The sequence below is a fragment of the Salmo salar genome, chromosome 26 (genome assembly GCF_965601325.2).
Source record: "Salmo salar chromosome 26, fSalSal1, whole genome shotgun sequence".
Lineage (NCBI taxonomy): Eukaryota > Metazoa > Chordata > Actinopteri > Salmoniformes > Salmonidae > Salmo > Salmo salar.
In genome coordinates this window covers 48,332,138-48,359,202 of record NC_138316.1, presented here as the reverse complement: position 1 = coordinate 48,359,202, position 27,065 = coordinate 48,332,138, and the positions used below count along the sequence as shown (strand labels likewise).

Below are 27,065 nucleotides of genomic sequence, written 5' to 3'. Positions count from 1 at the left end.
CCCCACTAGGAGTCACATCAACACACACCACCAGGAGTCACACCAACACACCACACTAGGAGTCACATCAACACACCCCACTATGAGTCACATCAACACACCACACTAGGAGTCACACCCCACTAGGAGTCACATCAACACACCCCACTAGGAGTCACACCCCACTAGGAGTCACATCAACACACCCCACTAGGAGTCACATCAACACACCCCACTAGGAGTCACATCAACACACCCCACTAGGAGTCACACCCCACTAGGAGTCACATCAACACACCCCACTATGAGTCACATCAACACACCCCACTAGGAGTCACACCCCACTAGGAGTCACATCAACACACCCCACTAGGAGACACACCCCACTATGAGTCACATCAACACACCACACTATGAGTCACATCAACACACACCACCAGGAGTCACACCAACACACCCCACTAGGAGTCACACCAACACACCCCACTATGAGTCACACCCCACTATGAGTCACACCACACTAGGAGTCACACCAACACACCACACTAGGAGTCACATCAACACACCCCACTAGGAGTCACACCAACACACCCCACTAGGAGTCACACCCCACTATGAGTCACATCAACACACCCCACTAGGAGTCACACCCCACTAGGAGTCACACGGTCACCTACCTTACCTGCTGCTCCCCCTAGGGACAACCCCCTTGGCTAAATACCCAATCTGGCCCTCATACCATCATGGTCACCTAATCATCCCCAGCTTCCAATTGGTTCATTCATCCCCCTCCTCTCCCCTGTAACTATTCCCCAGGTCGTTGCTGTAAATGAGAATGTGTTCTCAGTCAACTTCCTGGTAAAATAAATAATATATATATATATATATATATACCTTGAACATATGTACCATGTGGCTCAGTTGGTAGAGCATGGCACTTCCAATGCCAGGGTTGTGGGTTCAATTCCCACGGGGGACCAGTACAAATGAAAACGTATGCAGTCACTACTGTAGTGACTCCGGATAAGAGAGTCTGCTAAATGACTCACTACTGTAAGTGGCTCTGGATAAGAGAATCTGCTAAATGACTCACTACTGTAGTGACTCCGGATAAGAGAGTCTGCTAAATGACTCACTACTGTAAGTGGCTCTGGATATGAGAATCTGCTAAATGACTCACTACTGTAGTGACTCTGGATAAGAGAGTCTGCTAAATGACTCACATGTAAAGGTAAACATCTGACATGTTGCTTATTGGTTGTGTCTTGTGTCTGTCTGTTTTCAGCTGGACCTGAGAAGACTGAGCAGGCCGAACCCTCGACCTCCCAGACCACACCTAAAGAAGAGGAGAAACCAGGCCCGTCAGAGACTCAGACGGTAGAGAGAGAGGAGAGGGGAGAGAGGAGAGAGAGGAGAGAGAGGAGAGAGAGGAGAGAGAGGAGAGAGAGGAGAGAGGAGAGAGAGGAGAGAGGAGAGAGAGGAGAGAGGATAGAGGGGGGAGAGAGGAGAGAGAGGAGAGAGAGGAGAGAGAGGAGAGAGAGGAGAGAGGAGGGAGAGGGGGGAGAGAGGAGAGAGAGGAGAGAGGAGAGAGGGGGGAGAGAGGAGAGAGAGGAGAGAGGAGAGAGCCGAGAGAGGAGAGAGGGGGGAGAGAGGAGAGAGAGGAGAGAGGAGAGAGGGGGGAGAGAGGAGAGAGAGGAGAAACCAGGCCCGTCAGAGACTCAGACGGTAGAGCGAGAGGGGAGAGAGAGGAGAGAGGGGGGGAGAGAGGAGAGAGAGGAGAAACCAGGCCCGTCAGAGACTCAGACGGTAGAGAGAGGAGAGAGAGAGGAGAGAGGGGGGAGAGAGGAGAGAGAGGAGAAACCAGGCCCGTCAGAGACTCAGATGGTAGAGAGAGGAGAGAGGAGAGAGGGGGGGAGAGAGAGAGGAGAGAGAGGGGAGAGAGAGGGGAGAGAGGAGAAACCACGCTCGTGAGAGAGGGGAAAGAGGAGAGAGAGGAGAGAGAGGGGAGAGAGAGAGGGAGAGAGAGGAGAGAGAGGAGAGAGAGGAGAGAGAGGGGAGAGAGAGGAGAGAGGGGAGAGGAGAGAGGGGGAAGAGAGGAGAGAGAGGAGAAACCAGGCCCGTCTGAGACTCAGACGGTAGAGAGGGGAGAGAGAGAGAGAGGAGAGAGGAGAGAGAGGGGAGAGAGAGGGGAGAGAGAGGAGAGAGAGGGGAGAGAGAGGGGAGAGAGAGGAGAGAGGGGAGAGAGGATAGAGGAGAAGAGAGAGTGGAGAGAGGAGAGGGAGAGTGGAGAGAGATAGGAGAGAGTTAATTCATAACACTACTCTACCCACTACAACCCTTCACCCTCTCTCTTCACTAGGACCAGGGGTCAGCAGGTGAAGGGGGGTCTGACGGCTCAGACAGCGGTGAGGAGGACGAGAGCGAAGAAGAGAGCGAGGATGAGGAAGATGAGGATGATGAAGACGAAGCGGATGATGAGGAAAATAAAGATGAAGAAGAGGAAGAGGGTGAAGAGAATGAGGAACCTCTGTCGTTAGAATGGCCAGACACCAGGCGTAAACAGGCCACATATCTTTTTCTCCTACCGATAGTGTTCCCTCTGTGGCTCACTGTGCCCGACGTACGCAACCCAGTACGTATCACCTTCATTTCTGTGTTACATTCACCTCATTTATGTACTGTGTTTGTGTCCTGCAAAGTGGCCAAAATGTAGAACACAAAATATCTTCTAATGTATGTTGATATGAGCTTCCTGTGAGTTCTTCCTCAGGCTTCCAGAAAATACTTTGCCATGACGTTTATTGGTTCCATCACGTGGATCGCTGTGTTCTCCTATCTAATGGTCTGGTGGGCACATCAGGTACCACTCTGGTTGGATTTTAGATCACATGACTGCCATCTTGTTTAGAAAATATTAGTCCAGTCCTTCTTTGACTCAGACCAGGATTGAATCAGATCAGCGATAACCCGAGGTAACAGACAGACCCGCGGTAACAGACAGACCCGAGGTAACAGACAGACCCGAGGTAACAGACAGACCCGCGGTAACAGACAGACCCGAGGTAACAGACAGACCCGAGGTAACAGACAGACCCGAGGTAACAGACAGACCCGCGGTAACAGACAGACCCGAGGTAACAGACAGACCCGAGGTAACAGACAGACCCGCGGTAACAGACAGACCCGCGGTAACAGACAGACCCGAGGTAACAGACAGACCCGCGGTAACAGACAGACCCGCGGTAACAGACAGACCCGACGGTAACAGACAGACCCGAGGTAACAGACAGACCCGTAGTTTATAGTTGTTTTTGTTTAGGTGATTTGGGAGGTGTAACTACGTAGGAGCTGTCAAATCAGTGAGCGGTTGCTCTTGTTGTCATGGTCACAAAACCACACCCATCCTTATATCTCCCGCATATTAGAAGTTCAGAATGAGAAGGTGTAAGGCCGCTATATAGAAATAATGACACTCAAATTGAAAATCATTAAACCAAATAGCAAGGATGTAGATCAGCCTAATGAAGGTGTAGATTACATCACACATTTTAGTGTTTGAGTTTAACACGGCTGCAGGGGATTTCTATTAGTGCATCCAATGGCAATGTCCACGATAGCTATAACGGTAGGGCTAACGATAGGTCCAACGATAGGGCTAACGATAGGTGTAACGATAGGCATAACGATAGGGCTAACGATAGGTGTAACGATAGGTCCAACGATAGGGCGTAACGATAGGGCGTAACGATAGGCATAACGATAGGGCTAACGATAGGGCTAACGATAGGTCCAACGATAGGCATAACGATAGGGCTAACGACAGGCGTAATGATAGGTCCAACGATAGGCGCGTAGGGCGACGATAGGGCTAACGATAGGGCTAACGATAGGTCTAACGATAGGCATAACGATAGGGCTAACGATAGGTCTAACGATAGGCATAACGATAGGGCTAACGATAGGGCTAACGATAGGCCCAACGATAGGCATATCGATAGGCATAACGATAGGGCTAACGATAGGGCTAACGATAGGTCCAACGATAGGTCCAACGATAGGCATAACGATAGGTCCAACGATATGGCTAACGATATGGCTAATGATAGGGCTAACGATAGTTCTAACGTCGGGAGCCTCTTGGGGTTTTGACATCTCCAACACAGTAACACTTCCAACACCACCTACTATAAACAAAAGCAATGATGAGCTACGGTTATCTTGGGTTAACGCTGGTCTGGTTGAATCCTGGCCTCCGTCTACACTCGGGATGAACAACGGATGTGCTATGTATTAGTCTATGAATTACATTTTGATAGATGTATTGACTGACTGTTATCTCCCTAGGTGGGTGAGACTGATTGGTTTATTGACTGACTGTTATCTCCCTAGGTGGGTGAGACTGATTGGTTTATTGACTGACTGTTATCTCCCTAGATGGGTGAGACTGATTGGTTTATTGACTGACTGTTATCTCCCTAGATGGGTGAGACTGATTGGTTTATTGACTGACTGTTATCTCCCTAGATGGGTGAGACTGATTGGTTTATTGACTGACTGTTATCTCCCTAGGTGGGTGAGACTGATTGACTGTTATCTCCCTAGATGGGTGAGACTGATTGATTTATTGACTGTTATCTCCCTAGGTGGGTGAGACTGATTGATTGATTGACTGACTGTTATCTCCCTAGGTGGGTGAGACTGATTGATTGATTGATTGACTGTTATCTCCCTAGATGGGTGAGACTGATTGATTTATTGACTGTTATCTCCCTAGGTGGGTGAGACTGATTGGTTTATTGACTGACTGTTATCTCCCTAGGTGGGTGAGACCATAGGCATCTCAGAGGAGATCATGGGCCTGACCATCCTGGCAGCAGGCACCTCCATCCCTGACCTCATCACTAGTGTCATCGTGGCCCGTAAAGGACTAGGAGACATGGCTGTGTCCAGCTCAGTGGGATCTAACATCTTCGATATCACTATGGGGTTAGTATAGACCACTATCACTACAGAGATATCACTATGGGGTTAGTATAGACCACTATCACTACAGAGATATCACTATGGGGTTAGTATAGACCACTATAACTACAGAGATATCACTATGGGGTTAGTATAGACCACTATAACTACAGAGATATCACTATGGGGTTAGTATAGACCACTATCACTACAGAGATATCACTACGGGGTTAGTATAGACCACTATCACTACAGAGATATCACTATGGGGTTAGTATAGACCACTATAACTACAGAGATATCACTATGGGGTTAGTATAGACCACTATCACTACAGAGATATCACTATGGGGTTAGTATAGACCACTATCACTACAGAGATATCACTATGGGGTTAGTATAGACCACTATCACTACAGAGATATCACTATGGGGTTAGTATAGACCACTATAACTACAGAGATATCACTATGGGGTTAGTATAGACCACTATCACTACAGAGATATCACTATGGGGTTAGTATAGACCACTATCACTACAGAGATATCACTATGGGGTTAGTATAGACCACTATCACTACAGAGATATCACTATGGGGTTAGTATAGACCACTATCACTACAGAGATATCACTATGGGGTTAGTATAGACCACTATAACTACAGAGATATCACTATGGGGTTAGTATAGACCACTATAACTACAGAGATATCACTATGGGGTTAGTATAGACCACTATAACTACAGAGATATCACTATGGGGTTAGTATAGACCACTATCACTACAGAGATATCACTATGGGGTTAGTATAGACCACTATCACTACAGAGATATCACTATGGGGTTAGTATAGACCACTATCACTACAGAGATATCACTATGGGGTTAGTATAGACCACTATCACTACAGAGATATCACTATGGGGTTAGTATAGACCACTATCACTACAGAGATATCACTATGGGGTTAGTATAGACCACTATCACTACAGAGATATCACTATGGGGTTAGTATAGACCACTATCACTACAGAGATATCACTATGGGGTTAGTATAGACCACTATAACTACAGAGATATCACTATGGGGTTAGTATAGACCACTATAACTACAGAGATATCACTATGGGGTTAGTATAGACCACTATCACTACAGAGATATCACTATGGGGTTAGTATAGACCACTATCACTACAGAGATATCACTATGGGGTTAGTATAGACCACTATAACTACAGAGATATCACTATGGGGTTAGTATAGACCACTATCACTACAGAGATATCACTATGGGGTTAGTATAGACCACTATCACTACAGAGATATCACTATGGGGTTAGTATAGACCACTATCACTACAGAGATATCACTATGGGGTTAGTATAGACCACTATCACTACAGAGATATCACTATGGGGTTAGTATAGACCACTATCACTACAGAGATATCACTATGGGGTTAGTATAGACCACTATCACTACAGAGATATCACTATGGGGTTAGTATAGACCACTATCACTACAGAGATATCACTACGGGGTTAGTATAGACCACTATCACTACAGAGATATCACTACGGGGTTAGTATAGACCACTATCACTACAGAGATATCACTACGGGGTTAGTATAGACCACTATCACTACAGAGATATCACTATGGGGTTAGTATAGACCACTATCACTACAGAGATATCACTATGGAGTTAGTATAGACCACTATCACTACAGAGATATCACTATGGGGTTAGTATAGACCACTATCACTACAGAGATATCACTATGGAGTTAGTATAGACCACTATAACTACAGAGATATCACTATGGGGTTAGTATAGACCACTATCACTACAGAGATATCACTATGGGGTTAGTATAGACCACTATCACTACAGAGATATCACTATGGGGTTAGTATAGACCACTGTAACTGCAGAGATATCACTATGGGGTTAGTATAGACCACTATCACTACAGAGATATCACTATGGGGTTAGTATAGACCACTATAACTACAGAGATATCACTATGGGGTTAGTATAGACCACTATAACTACAGAGATATCACTATGGGGTTAGTATAGACCACTATAACTACAGAGATATCACTATGGGGTTAGTATAGACCACTATAACTACAGAGATATCACTATGGGGTTAGTATAGACCACTATCACTACAGAGATATCACTATGAACTGTCTACCGTTGTCTAGTAAACGATCAAGGCAATTTGTGTTACTACTCTCAAAAGTGATTGTCTCTCTCCCTGTCTGTCTCCACCCCTCCTCTCTCTGTCTCTCACTCTCTCTACATCCCTCTGTCTCCACCCCTCCTCTGTCTCTCACTCTCTCTCTACATCCCTCTGCCTCCACCCCTCCTCTCTCTCTCTCTACATCCCTCTGTCTCCACCCCTCCTCTCTCTGTCTCTCACTCTCCCTCTCTACATCCCTCTGTCTCCACCCCTCCTCTCTCTGTCTCTCACTCTCCCTCTCTACATCCCTCTGCCTCCACCCCTCCTCTCTCTCTACCGCCCTCTGCCTCCACCCCTCCTCTCTCTCTCTCTCTACATCCCTCTGCCTCTCTCTCTACATCCCTCTCTGTCTCCACCCCTCCTCTCTCTCTCTCTCTACATCCCTCTGTCTCCACCCCTCCTCTGTCTCTCACTCTCCCTCTCTACATCCCTCTGCCTCCACCCCTCCTCTCTCTCTACCGCCCTCTGCCTCCACCCCTCCTCTCTCTCTCTCTACATCCCTCTGCCTCCACCCCTCCTCTCTCTCTCTACATCCCTCTGCCTCCACCCCTCTCTCTCTCGCTACATCCCTCTGCCTCCACCCCTCCTCTCTCTCTCTCTACATCCCTCTGCCTCCACCCCTCCTCTCTCTCTCTCTCTACATCCCTCCACCCCTCCTCTCTCTCTCTACATCCCTCTGCCTCCACCCCTCCTCTATCTCTCTCTACATCCCTCTGCCTCCACCCCTCCTCTCTCTCCCTCTCTACATTCCTCCTCTCTCTCCCTCTCCCTCTCTACATCCCTCCACCCCTCCTCTCCCTCTCCCTCTCTACGTCCCTCCAGCCTGCCTGTCCCATGGTTGATCTTCTCGGCGATGCAAGGCGGTGTACCGGTGGCGGTGAACTCCAACGGTCTGTTCTGTGCCATCGTGCTCCTCTTCGTCATGCTCCTCTTCGTCATCGTCAGCATCGCGGCGTGTCGGTGGAAGATGAGCCGTGTTCTGGGCTTCACCATGTTCATGCTTTACTTCGTGTTCCTGGTGCTCAGTGTGATGCTGGAAGACCGTATTATTATCTGCCCCGTCTCCATCTGAGGTCAGACACCATTATGTTAGCTTCAGGAACGGTTATTTTTTTACTAAGATGAAACTGTTTATGTTGTACTGTACAGAGCATTATGGGTACTGTAGTACATCATATTACAATGAGGAGGGAGGGAAAAAAAGAGGCGTGTCAGGAAGTCATTTAAATAATAACCTCCAAACTGTATCGTTGTCAGTCACTAACATTCACGGTATAGGGGGTTAGAGATTCCCTAGTGTTACTGTTCACAGAGGTGATTGTGTTGTCTATGTTGAGCCAGGTATTGTTGAATCAGTGGACACCTCCATGGTTGGACTATTGCTGGTCTCTTTCACCAGAACTGACGTGCAGCAGTAGAGTTTGTCTGTCCACAACTACTGAAGAGAGACACAGTAATTGTAGAAGTTGTCCAGCCACACACACACACATCCATTTTAGTGTTCATCCATGTAAAAATGTCAATAGTCATTTCTTTTAGAGTAAAAAAAAAACACAACAAAAATGATTTATCAGGTGCAGAGAGGTACAGCAGCTTGATTTATCAGGTGCAGAGAGGTACAGCAGCTTGATTTATCAGGTGCAGAGAGGTACAGCAGCTTGATTTATCAGGTGCAGAGAGGTACAGCAGCTTGATTTATCAGGTGCAGAGAGGTACAGCAGCTTGATTTATCAGGTGCAGAGAGGTACAGCAGCTTGACTTGTCATGTTAATGATTCTGTGTCTAGAAAACCCAGGAATGGTGTAGTGCAGTTACACGACTCATATGTAAACCCAGGAATGGTGTAGTGCAGTTACACGACCCATATGTAAACCCAGGAATGGTGTAGTGCAGTTACACGACCCATATGTAACCATTAGTTCATTAACTGTCAGCATTGTAGTGTTATGTATGTATGTATGCAATACACTTGTGTGGGTCAGATGGATGCAAAGAGAATGTATTGATGTATACTAAACTATCCATATGTTGTACTTACAATCCATGCTGCAATTAAATCATTTTTTAAATAATATTCAATAAAAGGTGTAGTGTTGATTGGTTAATTATGTTGTATGAAAACATGTTCTGGGATCATTTAAAACTGAAGCCAGGATTCAATCAAAAGGTGCATTATCAAATACATATATACAACAAAGTGTGTGGTGGACAACGTGTCTTTCAAAGACACTTTTCCCCGGCGTTCACAAAGATCGTGTTCGCTGTCAAGGCTGTGGGTTTAAGCATAAATCCCAGACGTGATTTAATCCCAGTGTAGAAACACACAGGATTGGCCACGGTATAAGTGATTTTATTTCCAGTCCGAGACAATTCTGAAGATCCAGTCAACATTTCATTATTCATCTCATCATCAGATCCACAGACCCGTCATACACAGCTGTACACAACACTAGAAACATTTTACAAAATGTCTTCTCTACGAAGAGCAGATCAAACGTTATACAATGACACATTTTGTTTGGACATTTCCTTCTACACGATTAATAACCTTCTAGAGCTTTATTCAGTCTGTAGAAGTGAAGTGTGAGAGATTCTGTGATTGAAATGTAAAGGTCATTTCCCATGGAGCGGCCATACGCACCGTTTACCGTCAATGCACTCTCTGCTAAAGCAGGAACACAGCCTTTACATTTCAATCACCCTGCAAAACTGAACTTCCGCCACGCGGATTGAATAGAGCCCTTCATCTGCAGAGATTGACAACAAAACGATTTAAAGTTGTTGACACTGCTGATATTCATGAGTGATATTTTTGACAGTCCAGGTCTCTCTTAACCGCTTGGTTGGTTGGTAACAATCTTTAGCTTTCAAAATAGCCACGTCCGTTTCATGTTTGCATAGTAGCGCTATTCTGCGATTGGTGCTCTCAGCTGTCAGTCATTGAAGTGGCCAGCTCTCATTGGACCCTTCTTGAATGAGGTCCTCTTCTAGCCAATGACATCAGTCTGTTGTTACATTGTAATTGGAGGTCACCGATGTGCTGGTGACGTTCCGTCTACATTGTAGTCGGCCAGGATTGGTGTTTAACGTATCTGTTAAAAGGGGGGGACATTATGACGTCATAAAAGGTACTTCAATGATTTCATTCTGAATTGGAAGAGAGAGAGGTGTTGCTGCGTACTTCAACCTGGGAGGATTTTCAAGTGTTCAAGTGGACTCACACAACTGAAAGCATCATAATCTATGTTCAGGTGCATAAAATCACCAAACATGATTTAAAATGAACTGAAGACAATACATGGCCAAAGGCTGGACTTGGTATCATCAGTATAACACGCCAGGTATAAACAGCTATGTCATCATAGCCACTGTACCGAGGTCCTGATACTTCAACCTCTTCTTTCATTTCCCCCAAATAAAGGTTTTGACTGCATGTCATGTGCCACTGAACATTCAGTTGTGCTGCTGAACAATGAACCCAACGTAGGTTGTTACTCATATAGTACCTTGTATGGAAGAAAAACACAACACTGTATACAGTATATAGATGAACACAGACATAGGATCACATCTAAAGCTTTTGAGGATGTATCAAGTTATTGAACGTCGTTGTGTCGGCCTGACGTCCTTAACGTGGGTTAGAAACCAGATCTGAACTGGCCTCCGGTTTGGGAATACAACTTGTGACTGGAGTGACTCAGTCAGAGTCGGGCTCAATTCCATTTCAAATTGGTCAATTTAGAAACAAACCAAATTCAAATTGAAAAGCATTGAAGAGAATTGACTGGAATTGAAATGGAATGAACCCCAACTCTGGATTTACTGACACATCAATGGTCTGAATCATTCTTTCTGAACCCCAACTCTGGACTTATAGCTCCTTAACAGAACTAGACTGGACTAAAATATAAACGCAACATGCAACACTTTCAAAGATTTTACTGAGTTACAGTTCATAGAAGGGAATCAGTCAATTAAAATAAATTCATTAGGCCCCGAATCTATGTATTTCACATGACTGGGTAGCAGCGCAGCCATGGGTGGGCCTGGGAGGGCATAGGCCCACCCACTTGGAAGCCAAGTCCACCCACTGGGGAGCCAGGTTCAGCCAAACAGAATAATTCTTTCCCCACAAAAGGGTTTTATTACAGACAGAAATACTCCTCAGCACCCCCCCCTCCTCCTCAGACAATCCCGCAGGTGAAGAAGCCGGATGTGGAGATCCTGGGCTGGCGTGGTTACACGTGGTCTGCGGTTGTGAGGCCGGTTGGATGTACTGACAAATTACGTTGGAGGTGGCTTACGGTAGAGAAATAAACATTCAATTCTCTGGAAACAGCTCTGTTGGACATTCCTGCAGTCAGCATGCAAATTGCACACTCCCTCAAAACTTGAGGTATCTGTGGCATTCTGTTGTGTGACAAAACTGCGCATTTTAGAGTGGGCTTTAATTGTCCCCTGCACAAGGTGCACTTGTGTAATGATCATGCTGTTTAATCAGCTTCTTGATTTGGATTATCTTGGCAAAGGATAAACAAATTTGGATGTAAACAAATTTGTGCGCAAAATTTGATTTGAGAGAAATAAGCTTTTTGTGCATATGGAACATTTCTGGGATCTTTTATTTCAGCTCATGAAAAATGGGACCAACACTTTACATGTTGCGTTTATATTTTTGTTCAGTATATACACTGTACCATCGTACCGTTTTGGATTATTCTTTTTTGGTTCTAAAACACATAAATTAAAATCTAAAAAAGGTTTTTGAAGGGGAACAGACAGTTACCTCAAAACTATTGAACAACCCATACTTTCCTTGTAAATTCCCTGTCATAACCCACTATTCACAGTTTATAACACCTGAAGAGAAGCCCACACGTATAGGTGGTACAGAGAATATGAAAGGGCATGAAACACGGAACCTACTGTCTTGTAGAAATATTCCCTCCATATATCAAAAGGGTAACTACATGTTCTTAACAGTACACAGAGGTCCTCAAAGGTACTCCAACTTTAACTTGAAGGTACTTTAAAAAGGTACTTTCACATTAATGATATTAATACTGATATCTGAGGAGCCGATTCATACAGCATGTTGTGACAAAGATGTCAAAGTCTGTTTTACAGTCGCACATTACTTTAAAAACAGAAACAGTGGTCAATCAGTTTTGTAAACGTCAAAGTATTCGACTCAGTATGGGTATTTCTGTAATAGATATTTATATTTTGTTGATCAAAACGAATCAATCCATACTCGGGATACGTCTTGTCAACAACAACATCTGTTGTAAAGTGCAGCGGAAATTGAGTATTTATCGCAACATTTTGGCAGTTTTAAAGCGACTTTAGTTGTTTTGAGTGAATCTTTGAATGCCCTCACTGATACAATACTTCAAACCAGCTTAGTTCAGTTTACCATGGACATTAGAGTGGTACAGTAACAGGTACAGTTACACTACTCACTGTAAATACTACTAGATCTTTCTAACAGCCATCAACCACAGGAGGACAGGAATGGATGTTTAACCTGACATGAAGCCAGTACATCCATCAACCACAGGAGGACAGGGATGGATGTTTAACCTGACATGAAGCCAGTACATCCATCAACCACAGGAGGACAGGGATGGATGTTTAACCTGACATGAAGCCAGTACATCTATCAACCACAGGAGGACAGGAATGGATGTTTAACCTGACATGAAGCCAGTACATCCATCAACCACAGGAGGACAGGAATGGATGTTTAACCTGACATGAAGCCAGTACATCCATCAACCACAGGAGGACAGGAATGGATGTTTAACCTGACATGAAGCCAGTACATCCATCAACCACAGGAGGACAGGAATGGATGTTTAACCTGACATGAAGCCAGTACATCCATCAACCACAGGAGGACAGGGATGGATGTTTAACCTGACATGAAGCCAGTACATCCATCAACCACAGGAGGACAGGAATGGATGTTTAAACTGACATGAAGCCAGTACATCCATCAACCACAGGAGGACAGGAATGGATGTTTAACCTGACATGAAGCCAGTACATCCATCAACCACAGGAGGACAGGAATGGATGTTTAACCTGACATGAAGCCAGTACATCCATCAACCACAGGAGGACAGGGATGGATGTTTAACCTGACATGAAGCCAGTACATCCATCAACCACAGGAGGACAGGAATGGATGTTTAAACTGACATGAAGCCAGTACATCCATCAACCACAGGAGGACAGGAATGGATGTTTAACCTGACATGAAGCCAGTACATCCATCAACCACAGGAGGACAGGAATGGATGTTTAACCTGACATGAAGCCAGTACATCCATCAACCACAGGAGGACAGGAATGGATGTTTAAACTGACATGAAGCCAGTACATCCATCAACCACAGGAGGACAGGAATGGATGTTTAAACTGACATGAAGCCAGTACATCCATCAACCACAGGAGGACGGGAATGGATGTTTAAACTGACATGAAGACAGTACATCCATCTAAACAAATAAAACAGACTAAAATAAATAAAAGGCTTACTTTGTATAAATAGAATTCAAGTTAAGTAAAATATTGCTTATATTAGTCTCTATATTTGACTATATAATACAAATGTTGTTTTATAAAAGGTCCCTACTACTACTACTACTGTCGTATATAAAGTACATTTTGTATTTTATGTAACAATTTGTACAAGATACCCCGAAATAGAACATGTCAAAATGTGTGAAACCGTTGTTAAGTTCATGAGTATGATCTCCCTCCATCCAGAGTGGTATGTCCAGAACCTTCTACAACCAGCTGATGACATGGGATTTTAAAAACATCCCTTTTGTGAGACTAGTCAGACTACATAATAACACCCTGGTCGGTCAGCTCCGTTAGTCTCTGGTCATCCCCGTCACATCTCTCACAGGTGACGGACATGACCCAAAACATCACGCTGTCAACAAGCTCACATTCTGGAAGTCTTTCTAAAGGGATTCCTGAGCTCGTCTTTAAAGCAACCCTCAGTCCTCTTTGGGAAAGCCACCGTTGTAATACATGGATTTTATACAGCGCTTTCATGGACACAAAGATCTCTTGAACCCTACCCATGTGTGCTACCCACGTGTGTTACCCACGGCTGTGCTATGCTGAGTGACGGAGGTGACTGGCCGGGTGGAGGCTGACACGTCAGGGCTAAAGGGGTCAGAGTTCAGAGGTAGGGCTCTCCGAAGGTCTTGCGACACTCCATGACCCCAGCGCTGGGCGGACGGTCGCAGTTGTGCGTCAGCTTCACCAGGTTGGGGCTGAGGTGGTCGTACGCCATCTTGTATTCACGGTCAAAAGCGTCTGGAGGGAGGAGGAAGAGTGAGGCGAGATTAACACATCGATGTTTAACACTGATTTAAATGTCATTTAAACTGAAGACCTTCTAGTGAAAGCGCTGCAGTACACTGCAGGAGCATTCAACAGTGTATGGGTTGACTTCTAGATGACATTTTTGTGCCTTGCACCTGAAGAGTAGTTGGCTGTGAGTACACTACAGTACTTCTGAAACTACTAGCACAATGAAAGCAAACTTACCGATGTCAATGTTGTCCTTTCCCAGAGCCACCAGACACAGGAAGAGGATGTCTCTGTACAGACTCCTGCAGAGGGATGTTAGATGATACAGAGGACATTTAGCAGACTAGTTCCAGTAGATAGCAGCATGCTGACCGGCTGTCTTTCACATTAAAGGGGCTAATGATCCTTAATGTTGACCTTAACCTTTTTCCAACCTTGCTATATTTACACCAACTGACTCAACTCAAATCAAATTGTATTGGTCACAAACACATGGTTAGCAGATGTTATTGGTCACATACACATGGTTAGCAGATGTTATTGGTCACATACACATGGTTAGCAGATGTTAATGCGAGTGTAGCGAAATGCTTGTGCTTCTAGTTCCGACAGTGCAGTAATATCTAACAAGTAATCTAACAATTCCCCAACAACTACCTTATACACACAAATCTAAAGGTGTGAATGAGAATATGTACAGTTGAAGTCAGAAGTTTACATACACCTTAGCCAAATACATTTAAACTCAGTTTTTCACAATTCCTGACATTTAATCCTAGTAAAATTCCCTGTCCTAGGTCAGTTAGGATCACCACTTTATTTTAAGAATGTGAAATGTCAGAATAATAGTAGAGAAAATTTATTTCAGCTTTTATTTATTTCATCACATTCCCAGTGGGTCAGAAGTTTACATACACTCAATTAGTATTTGGTAGCATTGACTTTAAAATTGTTTTTGGCCCATTCCTCCTGACAGAGCTGGTGTAACTGAGTCAGGTTTGTAGGCCTCCTTGCTCGCACACACTTTTTCAGTTCTGCCCACAAATTTTCTATGTAATTGAGATCAGGGTTTTGTGATGGCCATTCCAAAACCTTTACATTGTTGTCCTTAAGCCATTTTGTCACAACTTAGGAAGTATGCTTGGGGTCATTGTCCATTTGGAAGACCCATTTGCGACCAAGCTTTAACTTTCTGACTGATGTCTTGAGATGTTGCTTCAGTATATCCACATAATTTTCCTTCCTCATGATGCCATCTTTTTTGTGAAGTGCACCAGTCCCTCCTGCAGCAAAGCACCCCCACAACATGATGCTGCCACCCCCGTGCTTCACGGTTGGGATGGTGTTCTTCGGCTTGCAAGCCTCCCCCTTTTTCCTCCAAACATAACGATGGTCATTATGGCCAAACAGTTCTATTTTTGTTTCAGACCAGAGGACATTTCTCCAAAAATCTTTGTCCCCATGTGCAGTTGCAAACCGTAGTCTGGCTTTTTTATGGCGGTTTTGGAGCGGCCTTTCAGGTTATGTCGATATAGGACTTGTTTTACTGTGGATATGATACTTCTGTACCTGTTTCCTCCAGCATCTTCACAAGGTCCTTTGATGTTGTTCTGGAATTGATTTGCACTTTTTGCACCAAAGAAAATACATTTCTAAGAGACAGAACACGTCTCCTTCCTGAGCGGTATGACGGCTGCGTGGTCACATGGTGTTTATACTTGCGTACTATTGTATGTACAGATGAACATGGTACCTTCAGGCATTTGGAAATTGCTCCCAAGGATGAACCAGACTTGTGGAGGTCTACAATCTTTTTTCTGAGGTCTTGGATGATTTATTTTGATTTTCCCATGATGTCAAGCAAAGAGGCACTGAGTTTGAAGGTAGGCCTTGAAATACATCCACAGGTACACCTCCAATTTACTCAAATAATGTCAATTAGCCTATCAAAAGCTTCTAAAGCCGTGACATCATTTTCTGGAATTTTCCAAGCTGTTTAAAGGCAGAGTCAATTTAGTGTATGTAAACTTCTGACCCACTGGAATTGTGATACAGTGAATTACTAGTCAAATAATCTGTCTGTAAACAGTTGTTAGAAAAATGATTTGTGTCATGCGCAAAGTAGATGTCCTAACCGACTTGCCAAAACTATAGTTTGTTAACAAGAAATTTGTGGAGTGGTTGAAAAACAAGTTTTAATGACTCCAACCCAAGTGCATATAAACTTCCGACTTCAACTGTACATATAAATATCTGGATGAGCGAAAGCGCTCTGAATGTTGCAGATAGAAATAGGACGAATAGAGCTGATGATTCTTTACCCTGACAGACAATCATGTCTGTTCTACATGGCACATCTCTATCTGAATGTTTCAGTAGCGTTACATCCTCCTGAACATGCCCCTGGACAATGGCGTTATCAATGTGTAACCCCTGACCTTTGCCTCTTGACCCCCAGGCTCTGCCCCAGCAGCTGTAGGAGCTGTCCCATTGGTCGAGAGACGTCGTTCCTCTGGATGCTCTTGACCACGCTGTGGAGTAGCTCCTCCCCAAACGGATGCTCCGCCTCGCTCACAGGACGACACAACGGGTAGCCCACACCTGGAGGCAGGGGTCCGGGGTCAGAAAGATAGATATGTAGGCTACACTAATACACACTTCATATAGAACAAACGTGTCCACGTGCACACACACGTAGGTATGCAAGACCGATCACACACACACAGTAAACCACAGATGCTAACCCATTCTCAAATACAGGAGTGTATAATACAGGAGTGTATAATACAGGAGTGTATATTACAGGAGTGTATAATACAGGAGTGTATATTACAGGAGTGTATATTACATGACTGTATATTACAGGAGTGTATATTACAGGAGTGTATATTACAGGAGTGTATATTACAGGAGTATATAATACAGGAGTGTATATTACAGGAGTGTATATTACAGGAGTGTATAATACAGGAGTGTATATTACAGGAGTGTATATTACAGGAGTGTATAATACAGGAGTGTATAATACAGGAGTGTATATTACAGGAGTGTATAATACAGGAGTGTATATTACAGGAGTGTATATTACAGGAGTGTATATTACAGGAGTGTATAATACAGGAGTGTATATTACAGGAGTGTATATTACAGGAGTGTATAATACAGGAGTGTATATTACAGGAGTGTATAATACAGGAGTGTATAATACAGGAGTGTATATTACAGGAGTGTATATTACAGGAGTGTATATTACAGGAGTGTATAATACAGGAGTGTATATTACAGGAGTGTATATTACAGGAGTGTATAATACAGGAGTGTATAATACAGGAGTGTATAATACAGGAGTGTATATTACAGGAGTGTATAATACAGGAGTGTATAATACAGGAGTGTATAATACAGGAGTGTATAATACAGGAGTGTATATTACAGGAGTGTATATTACAGGAGTGTATAATACAGGAGTGTATAATACAGGAGTGTATAATACAGGAGTGTATATTACAGGAGTGTATATTACAGGAGTGTATAATACAGGAGTGTATAATACAGGAGTGTATTTGAGATCCAGCTAGACGAAGACACATTAAAATGTTGGAAGGACTGAAGAAAATGAATCTCTAGAAACAACATTATTTAGACAATTCAATCAAAGACAGCCCACAGAATTCTCAGGCTGTCAAGCAAGTGGAAAACAGCAATACAGCGATGCATTTCAACCACATAAAGATACTGAGGACAGAGAAAATGAAACAGGGTTTCCAAATGACTACAAGGAGAACAAACAGAGTGCAGCAAAGCAGAGAAGAACAGACAGGACACACAGAGACAAAGGAGAGGACTCAGCTGTCGAGTCCTAAAGAGAACACTCACTGTCTAACAACAGAGCACAATTAAGCCCTAAAAGACAGAGAACAGAGAGAACAACAGACCTCTGTTAGCTCCCAGACATTACAGTACACAGAGATCCAAAATGGCTGCTACATAGCTGCCCATGGTTCAGAGCTCTTCCATCTGCCAAAGTTAGGCTACAAAAAGGCTACAAGACATCCACAATTCATACAGATATGCTCTTAAAACCACAGTAAAATATAGACTTATGGCTTTATGTGTTCCTTGATAAAACAAGGTGCTGAGACGGCTTCAGGACCTGCTGTAGACCGTGACTTAATGCATTACACTGAGACGGTTTCAGGACCTGCTGTAGACTGTGACTTAATGCATTTCACTGAGACGGTTTCAGGACCTGCTGTAGACCGTGACTTAATGCATTTCACTGAGACGGTTTCAGGACCTGCTGTAGACCGTGACTTAATGCATTTCACTGAGACGGTTTCAGGACCTGCTGTAGACTGTGACTTAATGCATTTCACTGAGACGGTTTCAGGACCTGCTGTAGACCGTGACTTAATGCATTTCACTGAGACGGTTTCAGGACCTGCTGTAGACTGTGACTTAATGCATTTCACTGAGACAGTTTCAGGACCTGCTGTAGACTGTGACTTAATGCATTACACTGAGACGGTTTCAGGACCTGCTGTAGACTGTGACTTAATGCATTTCACTGAGACGGTTTCAGGACCTGCTGTAGACTGTGACTTAATGCATTTCACTGAGACAGTTTCAGGACCTGCTGTAGACTGTGACTTAATGCATTACACTGAGACGGTTTCAGGACCTGCTGTAGACTGTGACTTAATGCATTACACTGAGACGGTTTCAGGACCTGCTGTAGACCGTGACTTAGTGCATTTCACTGAGACGGTTTCAGGACCTGCTGTAGACTGTGACTTAATGCATTTCACTGAGACGGTTTCAGGACCTGCTGTAGACTGTGACTTAGTGCATTTCACTGAGACGGTTTCAGGACCTGCTGTAGACTGTGACTTAATGTATTTCACTGAGACGGTTTCAGGACCTGCTGTAGACTGTGACTTAGTGCATTTCACTGAGACAGTTTCAGGACCTGCTGTAGACTGTGACTTAATGCATTACACTGAGACGGTTTCAGGACCTGCTGTAGACTGTGACTTAATGCATTACACTGAGACGGTTTCAGGACCTGCAGTAGACTGTGACTTAATGCATTTCACTGAGACGGTTTCAGGACCTGCTGTAGACTGTGACTTAATGCATTACACTGAGACGGTTTCAGGACCTGCTGTAGACTGTGACTTAATGCATTACACTGAGACGGTTTCAGGACCTGCAGTAGACTGTGACTTAATGCATTACACTGAGACAGTTTCAGGACCTGCTGTAGACTGTGACTTAATGCATTACACTGAGACGGTTTCAGGACCTGCTGTAGACTGTGACTTAATGCATTTCACTGAGACGGTTTCAGGACCTGCTGTAGACTGTGACTTAATGCATTTCACTGAGACGGTTTCAGGACCTGCTGTAGACTGTGACTTAATGCATTTCACTGAGACGGTTTCAGGACCTGCTGTAGACTGTGACTTAATGCATTACACTGAGACGGTTTCAGGACCTGCTGTAGACTGTGACTTAATGCATTACACTGAGACGGTTTCAGGACCTGCAGTAGACTGTGACTTAATGCATTACACTGAGACGGTTTCAGGACCTGCTGTAGACTGTGACTTAATGCATTACACTGAGACGGTTTCAGGACCTGCTGTAGACCGTGACCTACTCTGTGTGTTCCAGAGGATGTAAAACGGCTGGATGAGATCCCGGTGCAGCTTGAGGTTATCCCATAAGATCTGGATCAACACGTGTTTACTGTCCTCTGACATCCAGTGGCGAGGGACCTGGGGAAGGACAGGGACAGATATGAGACACACACACACTAGCTCAATGACAATATATCTGGAGGGAGACGTATAGACAGGGAATAAGGGGTGAGACGAATAGACAGGGAATAAGGGGTGAGATGTATAGACAGGGAATAAGGGGTGAGCTGTATAGACAGGGAATAAGGGGTGAGGTGTATAGACAGGGAATAAGGGGTGAGATGTATAGACAGGGAATAAGGGGTGAGATGTATAGACAGGGAATAAGGGGTGAGATGTATAGACAGGGAATAAGGGGTGAGATGTATAGACAGGGAATAAGGGGTGAGGTGTATAGACAGGGAATAAGGGGTGAGATGTATAGACAGGGAATAAGGGGTGAGATGTATAGACAGGGAATAAGGGGTGAGCTGTATAGACAGGGAATAAGGGGTGAGGTGTATAGACAGGGAATAAGGGGTGAGATGTATAGACAGGGAATAAGGGGTGAGATGTATAGACAGGGAATAAGGGGTGAGATGTATAGACAGGGAATAAGGGGTGAGATGTATAGACAGGGAATAAGGGGTGAGGTGTATAGACAGGGAATAAGGGGTGAGATGTATAGACAGGGAATAAGGGGTGAGATGTATAGACAGGGAATAAGGGGTGAGCTGTATAGACAGGGAATAAGGGGTGAGGTGTATAGACAGGGAATAAGGGGTGAGATGTATAGACAGGGAATAAGGGGTGAGATGTATAGACAGGGAATAAGGGGTGAGATGTATAGACAGGGAATAAGGGGTGAGGTGTATAGACAGGGAATAAGGGGTGAGGTGTATAGACAGGGAATAAGGGGTGAGCTGTATAGACAGGGAATAAGGGGTGAGGTGTATAGACAGGGAATAAGGGGTGAGGTGTATAGACAGGGAATAAGGGGTGAGGTGTATAGACAGGGAATAAGGGGTGAGATGTATAGACAGGGAATAAGGGGTGAGGTGTATAGACAGGGAATAAGGGGTGAGGTGTATAGACAGGGAATAAGGGGTGAGGTGTATAGACAGGGAATAAGGGGTGAGGTGTATAGACAGGGAATAAGGGGTGAGATGTATAGACAGGGAATAAGGGGTGAGATGTATAGACAGGGAATAAGGGGTGAGGTGTATAGACAGGGAATAAGGGGTGAGATGTATAGACAGGGAATAAGGGGTGAGATGTATAGACAGGGAATAAGGGGTGAGATGTATAGACAGGGAATAAGGGGTGAGGTGTATAGGCAGGGAATAAGGGGTGAGGTGTATAGACAGGGAATAAGGGGTGAGATGTATATACAGGGAATAAGGGGTGAGGTGTATAGACAGGGAATAAGGGGTGAGATGTATAGACAGGGAATAAGGGGTGAGATGTATAGACAGGGAATAAGGGGTGAGATGTATAGACAGGGAATAAGGGGTGAGGTGTATAGACAGGGAATAAGGGGTGAGATGTATAGACAGGGAATAAGGGGTGAGATGTATAGACAGGGAATAAGGGGTGAGATGTATAGACAGGGAATAAGGGGTGAGATGTATAGACAGGGAATGTATAGACAGTGTTCCCTACCGTAGATCCCCTGTTACAGTGCTCTGAGGTCAGTATGAGTCCAGGCAGGTTGCTGGGCAGGTCCAGACGTCTGAAGGACCAAACCAGGTTCCAGTAGATGATAGGATGGTGGTCCACCACGGCTGACACCGTGATAACAGGGTCTCCCTCGTTCTCCAGCAGGGACTCCAGCTCCTTCCACAGCACCAGGGGACTCAGGTAGGGTACGGTGACTGGTTCTGGGTGGTGGAGACGCCACTCCATATCAACACTCAGGGGGTCCTGGGGGGGTTAAAGGTCAGGGGTTAAAGTTGAGAAGTTAGGCTGTGGGTGGTCCTCGACCACTACAGATACATAACGATAATCAAGTAAGAATGTATGTGTGTGTGTGTGTGTTTTGGGGGTCTGTCTCACGCTGGCTTCGTTGAGTCGGCTGGGCAGGCTGCCTGTAGTGGGTACATTGTGGTTGAGTCGAGTTGGTTCCTCCATGGGGTCAAAGGCACTGACACTCCGCACCATAGCTGACCCTGGGGACAGGGCCCCCTGGCACCGCTCTGTAGGGATCTCTATACACTGGGCCCTGGACGACGACAGCCTGGGGATGGACACACACACACACACACACACACACACACACACACACACACACACACACACACACACACACACACACACACACACACACACACACACACACACACACACACACACCAGTGTTAGGGCCAGGTGTTAGGGCCAGGTGTTAGGGCCAGGAGAAGCTCCTGTTTTCCATTGCAGATAGTATCAGTAGGCGGCTACTTCAGACACATTCTCTAATGAGTTGTCATGTAATCCAACAGAAACCCCAATGAGGAGGGAGAGAGAACACTACCACTATACTAATACTGACTAATAATCTCAGGAGACTAACTGAGAGAGAGAGAGAGAGAGAGAACACTACCACTATACTAATACTGACTAATAATCTCAGGAGACTAACTGAGAGAGAGAGAGAGAGAGAACACTACCACTATACTAATACTGACTAATAATCTCAGGAAACTAACTGAGAGAGAGAGAGAGAGAGAACACTACCACTATACTAATACTGACTAATAATCTCAGGAAACTAACTGAGAGAGAACACTACCACTATACTAATACTGACTAATAATCTCAGGAGACTAACTGAGAGAGAACACTACCACTATACTAATACTGACTAATAATCTCAGGAGACTAACTAAGAGAGAGAACACTACCACTATACTAATACTGACTAATAATCTCAGGAGACTAACTGAGAGAGAATACTACCACTATACTAATACTGACTAATAATCTCAGGAGACTAACTGAGAGAGAGAGAGAGAGAGAACACTACCACTATACTAATACTGACTAATAATCTCAGGAGACTAACTGAGAGAGAGAACACTACCACTATACTAATACTGACTAATAATCTCAGGAAACTAACTGAGAGAGAGAGAGAGAGAGAGAACACTACCACTATACTAATACTGACTAATAATCTCAGAAAACTAACAGAGAGAGAGAGAGAGAGAGAGAACACTACCACTATACTAATACTGATTAATAATCTCAGGAAACTAACAGAGAGAGAGAGAGAGAGAGAACACTACCACTATACTAATACTGATTAATAATCTCAGGAGACTAACTAAGAGAGAACACTACCACTATACTAATACTGACTAATAATCTCAGGAGACTAACAGAGAGAGAATACTACCACTATACTAATACTGACTAATAATCTCAGGAAACTAACTGAGAGAGAGAGAGAACACTACCACTATACTAATACTGACTAATAATCTCAGGAAACTAACTGAGAGAGAGAGAGAACACTACCACTATACTAATACTGACTAATAATCTCAGGAGACTAACTGAGAGAGAGAACACTACCACTATACTAATACTGACTAATAATCTCAGGAGACTAACTGAGAGAGAGAGAGAGAGAGAATACTACCACTATACTAATACTGACTAATAATCTCAGGAGACTAACTGAGAGAGAGAGAGAGAGAGAATACTACCACTATACTAATACTGACTAATAATCTCAGGAGACTAACTGAGAGAGAGAGAGAGAGAGAGAACACTACCACTATACTAATACTGACTAATAATCTCAGGAAACTAACTGAGAGAGAGAACACTACCACTATACTAATACTGACTAATAATCTCAGGAAACTAACTGAGAGAGAGAACACTACCACTATACTAATACTGATTAATAATCTCAGGAGACTAACTGAGAGAGAGAGAGAGAGAGAACACTACCACTATACTAATACTGACTAATAATCTCAGGAGACTAACTGAGAGAGAGAGAGAGAGAGAACACTACCACTATACTAATACTGACTAATAATCTCAGGAGACTAACTGAGAGAGAGAGAGAACACTACCACTATACTAATACTGACTAATAATCTCAGGAGACTAACTGAGAGAGAGAACACTACCACTATACTAATACTGACTAATAATCTCAGGAGACTAACTGAGAGAGAATACTACCACTATACTAATACTGATTAATAATCTCAGGAAACTAACAGAGAGAGAGAGAGAGAGAGAGAACACTACCACTATACTAATACTGACTAATAATCTCAGGAGACTAACTGAGAGAGAATACTACCACTATACTAATACTGACTAATAATCTCAGGAGACTAACTGAGAGAGAGAACACTACCACTATACTAATACTGATTAATAATCTCAGGAGACTAACTGAGAGAGAATACTACCACTATACTAATACTGACTAATAATCTCAGGAGACTAACTGAGAGAGAGAACACTACCACTATACTAATACTGACTAATAATCTCAGGAAACTAACTGAGAGAGAGAACACTACCACTATACTAATACTGACTAATAATCTCAGGAAACTAACTGAGAGAGAGAACACTACCACTATACTAATACTGACTAATAATCTCAGGAGACTAACTGAGAGAGAATACTACCACTATACTAATACTGACTAATAATCTCAGGAGACTAACTGAGAGAGAGAACACTACCACTATACTAATACTGACTAATAATCTCAGGAAACTAACTGAGAGAGAGAGAGAGAGAGAGAACACTACCACTATACTAATACTGACTAATAATCTCAGGAGACTAACTGAGAGAGAGAGAGAGAGAGAGAACACTACCACTATACTAATACTGATTAATAATCTCAGGAAACTAACTGAGAGAGAGAGAGAGAGAGAGAACACTACCACTATACTAATACTGACTAATAATCTCAGGAGACTAACTGAGAGAGAGAACACTACCACTATACTAATACTGACTAATAATCTCAGGAAACTAACTGAGAGAGAACACTACCACTATACTAATACTGACTAATAATCTCAGAAAACTAACTGAGAGAGAACACTACCACTATACTAATACTGATTAATAATCTCAGGAAACTAACTGAGAGAGAGAGAGAGAGAGAGAACACTACCACTATACTAATACTGACTAATAATCTCAGGAAACTAACTGAGAGAGAGAGAGAGAGAGAACACTACCACTATACTAATACTGACTAATAATCTCAGGAAACTAACTGAGAGAGAACACTACCACTATACTAATACTGACTAATAATCTCAGGAAACTAACTGAGAGAGAGAGAGAACACTACCACTATACTAATACTGATTAATAATCTCAGGAGACTAACTGAGAGAGAGAGAGAGAGAGAGAGAGAGAGAGAACACTACCACTATACTAATACTGACTAATAATCTCAGGAGACTAACTGAGAGAGAGAGAGAACACTACCACTATACTAATACTGACTAATAATCTCAGGAGACTAACTGAGAGAGAGAACACTACCACTATACTAATACTGATTAATAATCTCAGGAAACTAACTGAGAGAGAGAGAGAGAGAGAGAACACTACCACTATACTAATACTGACTAATAATCTCAGGAAACTAACTGAGAGAGAGAGAACACTACCACTATACTAATACTGACTAATAATCTCAGGAAACTAACTGAGAGAGAGAGAGAACACTACCACTATACTAATACTGACTAATAATCTCAGGAGACTAACTAAGAGAGAGAGAGAGAGAGAGAGAACACTACCACTATACTAATACTGACTAATAATCTCAGGAAACTAACTGAGAGAGAGAGAGAGAGAGAGAACACTACCACTATACTAATACTGATTAATAATCTCAGGAAACTAACTGAGAGAGAGAGAGAGAGAGAGAGAACACTACCACTATACTAATACTGACTAATAATCTCAGGAAACTAACTGAGAGAGAGAGAGAGAGAGAGAATACTACCACTATACTAATACTGACTAATAATCTCAGGAGACTAACTGAGAGAGAGAGAGAGAGAGAGAGAGAGAGAGAACACTACCACTATACTAATACTGACTAATAATCTCAGGAGACTAACTGAGAGAGAGAACACTACCACTATACTAATACTGACTAATAATCTCAGGAAACTAACTGAGAGAGAGAACACTACCACTATACTAATACTGACTAATAATCTCAGGAGACTAACTGAGAGAGAGAATACTACCACTATACTAATACTGATTAATAATCTCAGGAAACTAACTGAGAGAGAGAACACTACCACTATACTAATACTGACTAATAATCTCAGGAGACTAACTGAGAGAGAGAGAGAGAGAGAGAACACTACCACTATACTAATACTGACTAATAATCTCAGGAAACTAACTGAGAGAGAGAACACTACCACTATACTAATACTGACTAATAATCTCAGGAGACTAACTGAGAGAGAGAGAGAGAGAGAACACTACCACTATACTAATACTGACTAATAATCTCAGGAAACTAACTGAGAGAGAGAACACTACCACTATACTAATACTGACTAATAATCTCAGGAGACTAACTGAGAGAGAACACTACCACTATACTAATACTGACTAATAATCTCAGGAAACTAACTGAGAGAGAACACTACCACTATACTAATACTGACTAATAATCTCAGGAGACTAACTGAGAGAGAGAGAGAGAGAGAACACTACCACTATACTAATACTGACTAATAATCTCAGGAAACTAACTGAGAGAGAGAACACTACCACTATACTAATACTGACTAATAATCTCAGGAGACTAACTGAGAGAGAACACTACCACTATACTAATACTGACT

General features: G+C 43.4%; 2 protein-coding genes across 6 annotated transcripts in view; one reads left to right on the top strand and one right to left on the bottom strand.

Moving 5' to 3' along the window:
- The window catches only part of LOC106594011 (sodium/potassium/calcium exchanger 1), a 50,196-nt gene extending 40,931 nt beyond the window's left edge, over nt 1-9,265 (top strand). For all 3 annotated transcript variants that reach the window (XM_082969805.1, XM_082969803.1, XM_045709153.2), the window contains 5 exons: nt 1,265-1,356; nt 2,339-2,611; nt 2,750-2,839; nt 4,799-4,965; nt 8,017-9,265. In XM_082969805.1, the coding sequence (XP_082825931.1) occupies nt 1,265-1,356; nt 2,339-2,611; nt 2,750-2,839; nt 4,799-4,965; nt 8,017-8,266 (872 nt within the window). In that variant the 3' untranslated portion in view covers nt 8,267-9,265. The remainder of the gene's footprint in view (nt 1-1,264; nt 1,357-2,338; nt 2,612-2,749; nt 2,840-4,798; nt 4,966-8,016) is intronic.
- Nucleotides 9,266-9,528: 263 nt separating this feature from the next.
- Nucleotides 9,529-27,065, bottom strand: part of LOC106587766 (C-myc promoter-binding protein) — a 223,466-nt gene continuing 205,929 nt past the window's right edge. For 2 of the 3 annotated variants that reach the window (XM_082969800.1, XM_082969801.1), the window contains exons 30-35: nt 22,266-22,446; nt 21,873-22,133; nt 20,192-20,309; nt 16,968-17,130; nt 14,767-14,831; nt 9,529-14,532 (exon numbers count right to left, since the gene is read on the bottom strand). In XM_082969800.1, coding sequence (XP_082825926.1) covers nt 14,396-14,532; nt 14,767-14,831; nt 16,968-17,130; nt 20,192-20,309; nt 21,873-22,133; nt 22,266-22,446 — 925 coding nt within the window. In that variant the 3' untranslated portion in view covers nt 9,529-14,395. Of the gene's footprint in view, nt 14,533-14,766; nt 14,832-16,967; nt 17,131-18,071; nt 18,433-20,191; nt 20,310-21,872; nt 22,134-22,265; nt 22,447-27,065 lie in introns of those variants that run through there. The other variant, XM_082969802.1, reaches the window with a different exon arrangement.